This window comes from Aedes aegypti, chromosome 2 (assembly GCF_002204515.2).
Source record: "Aedes aegypti strain LVP_AGWG chromosome 2, AaegL5.0 Primary Assembly, whole genome shotgun sequence".
NCBI classification, from domain to species: Eukaryota; Metazoa; Arthropoda; class Insecta; order Diptera; family Culicidae; genus Aedes; species Aedes aegypti.
In genome coordinates this window covers 113,356,452-113,358,351 of record NC_035108.1, presented here as the reverse complement: position 1 = coordinate 113,358,351, position 1,900 = coordinate 113,356,452, and the positions used below count along the sequence as shown (strand labels likewise).

Here is a 1,900-nt window from a genome sequence, read left to right as displayed (position 1 = left end):
ATATTTTACGCTCTGAACTTTAAACACTAAATAAATCAATACTACTGCTACTAAATCGAGTGGAAAGCAATATTCCCTAGTTCGAACCGTGAAACAAAGTGGCGCCTGTCGCAGAAGGAAGTGAGGAACGAACTCGCCCGAAACTACCCCATAACAACAAGTGTTTTACGATTGTTTTCCCTAAGCACATAAATATACACATTGACTCACCTATATTGGTCCCCTGTCGCCGTCCTGCTTCACCCCCCTGGCACCTGTGTCCATCACCTTCTCGGAAAACCACCACCCCCAGAAGCCGTTTCGGGAGCCGCAAAACTCTCACCCACACAACAGCAGCAGCACCAGCAAAACCTCGTTCCGAAATACAAACATTGCACACCAGGAAAAATCAACAACAACTCGAACCTGGGGACCCATTGAGCTCGAGCGAAAGAGCACCAGGTCAGCCCGTCTCGCTTCGGTGCACATGTGATCCACACCAACACCAACACCAAAGGACCAAACCAAGTGGAAAGCGAACCTCCACCTCCGAAGTCCTTCGCCAACGACGAGGACGAAGACGACGACGACGTGACGCGACGCAAGGATCCGTGAGCCCATTAAAACATATTTCATAAATCCAACAAGTGTGTTGTTTTTCGGAAGCGACCCCATCCCCCTCGCGGCTCCGTCCGGCACGCTACCCCTTGAGCCGAGCGCCCGTTTCTTTTTTTATCGATTTATTAGCCTCCACCTACGTGCACAGGTAGCAACAACTCACGGCCACCATCGTCAGCCAGAATAAATAACATTATTGGGACGTGGATCAATCCAAACAAGCAGCCGTCATGCCTCGTTGCTACATCGTCAAGAAGCAAATAGCAGCCGCCCCGCCAGCGTCCGTTTCCGGCGGTGGGGTTATTCCCTATGGACGGCTCACTACTAATGGCCTTCCCGTCGCCATCCACGCCAACGGCAACCATCATCATCATCAACCCGGAGGTTGTTCCAGCAGCCAGATTACGATTATCGGAGGAGGGGGTGGTGGTGCTGGGATCGGAACCAGTAGTGGTGCAGCGGAAGTGGGTAATGTGATTGTGAAGCACACCAGCAGTGGCAACAGTATCAGCAGCAATAGCACCGCTGTGGTCCCGGGGGGAGTGATCTGTAGTCCCACCCCGGCAGGACCCGGCACCGGAAATGTGATTATACTGAACAGCGTTAGTGTGATCAGCAGTAGCAGCAGTGGAAGCAGTGGCGGAAGCTCGGGGACACTGGGAAGTGTGATTAGTGCTGGTCCTGCCATCACCGGTGCAAGCATTTTGGGAGGAGGAGGGACAGCCGGGAGTACGGCCACCGGTGGAGTGATACATCGAATAGTGGATGATACTGCGGGGCCAACGGGACCGACCAGCCCGACCGAGGCCTGTGTGGCGCCGATCTATTACACCAATTTAACGGCCGAGAATCAGAATGGTAAGTCGATTTCATTATTTGGTAGTGGGTTGGATGGAAATTATTAGTTATAATCTATATTACAACTTAAACGTTGCTAGAAAAGTGGTTGCAACCTTACTACATAAATATAAATACACTGACATCTCTAATTACGTTAATTACTTCAATAGAATAGATTCCTCAAAATTTTGATAGATCTGATTTTTATACAATAACAAGATAGAGCGTGGTCTTGCTACTGATTTAGCAATATTTTCCGCTGAAACAACGACTATATCATCTTTAAACTTTAATTTATAAAATTGGGGAAAATTTTGAATCTTGACACTTTCGGTCATGTTTGACGTTCACTTAGTCGACAACAACGCCACAGGGGTTTTACTTTTTAACACTGGGGTTGTTCCTATCCGACATCTCGGAAAGGACAAGGAAAATAAAATACACAATGAGTTTAAACCAATAG

The 1,900-nt window shown here is 48.4% G+C and overlaps 1 protein-coding gene across 1 annotated transcript; it reads left to right on the top strand.

The window, feature by feature from the left end:
• The first annotated feature begins 827 nt into the window (after window positions 1-827).
• On the top strand, window positions 828-1,612 carry LOC110675126 (putative lysozyme-like protein). Its single transcript, XM_021839507.1, has 2 exons — window positions 828-1,455; window positions 1,608-1,612. Exons 1-2 carry the CDS (start codon window positions 828-830, stop codon window positions 1,610-1,612), a joined length of 633 nt encoding a protein of 210 aa, XP_021695199.1.
• The last annotated feature ends 288 nt before the right edge of the window (window positions 1,613-1,900 follow it).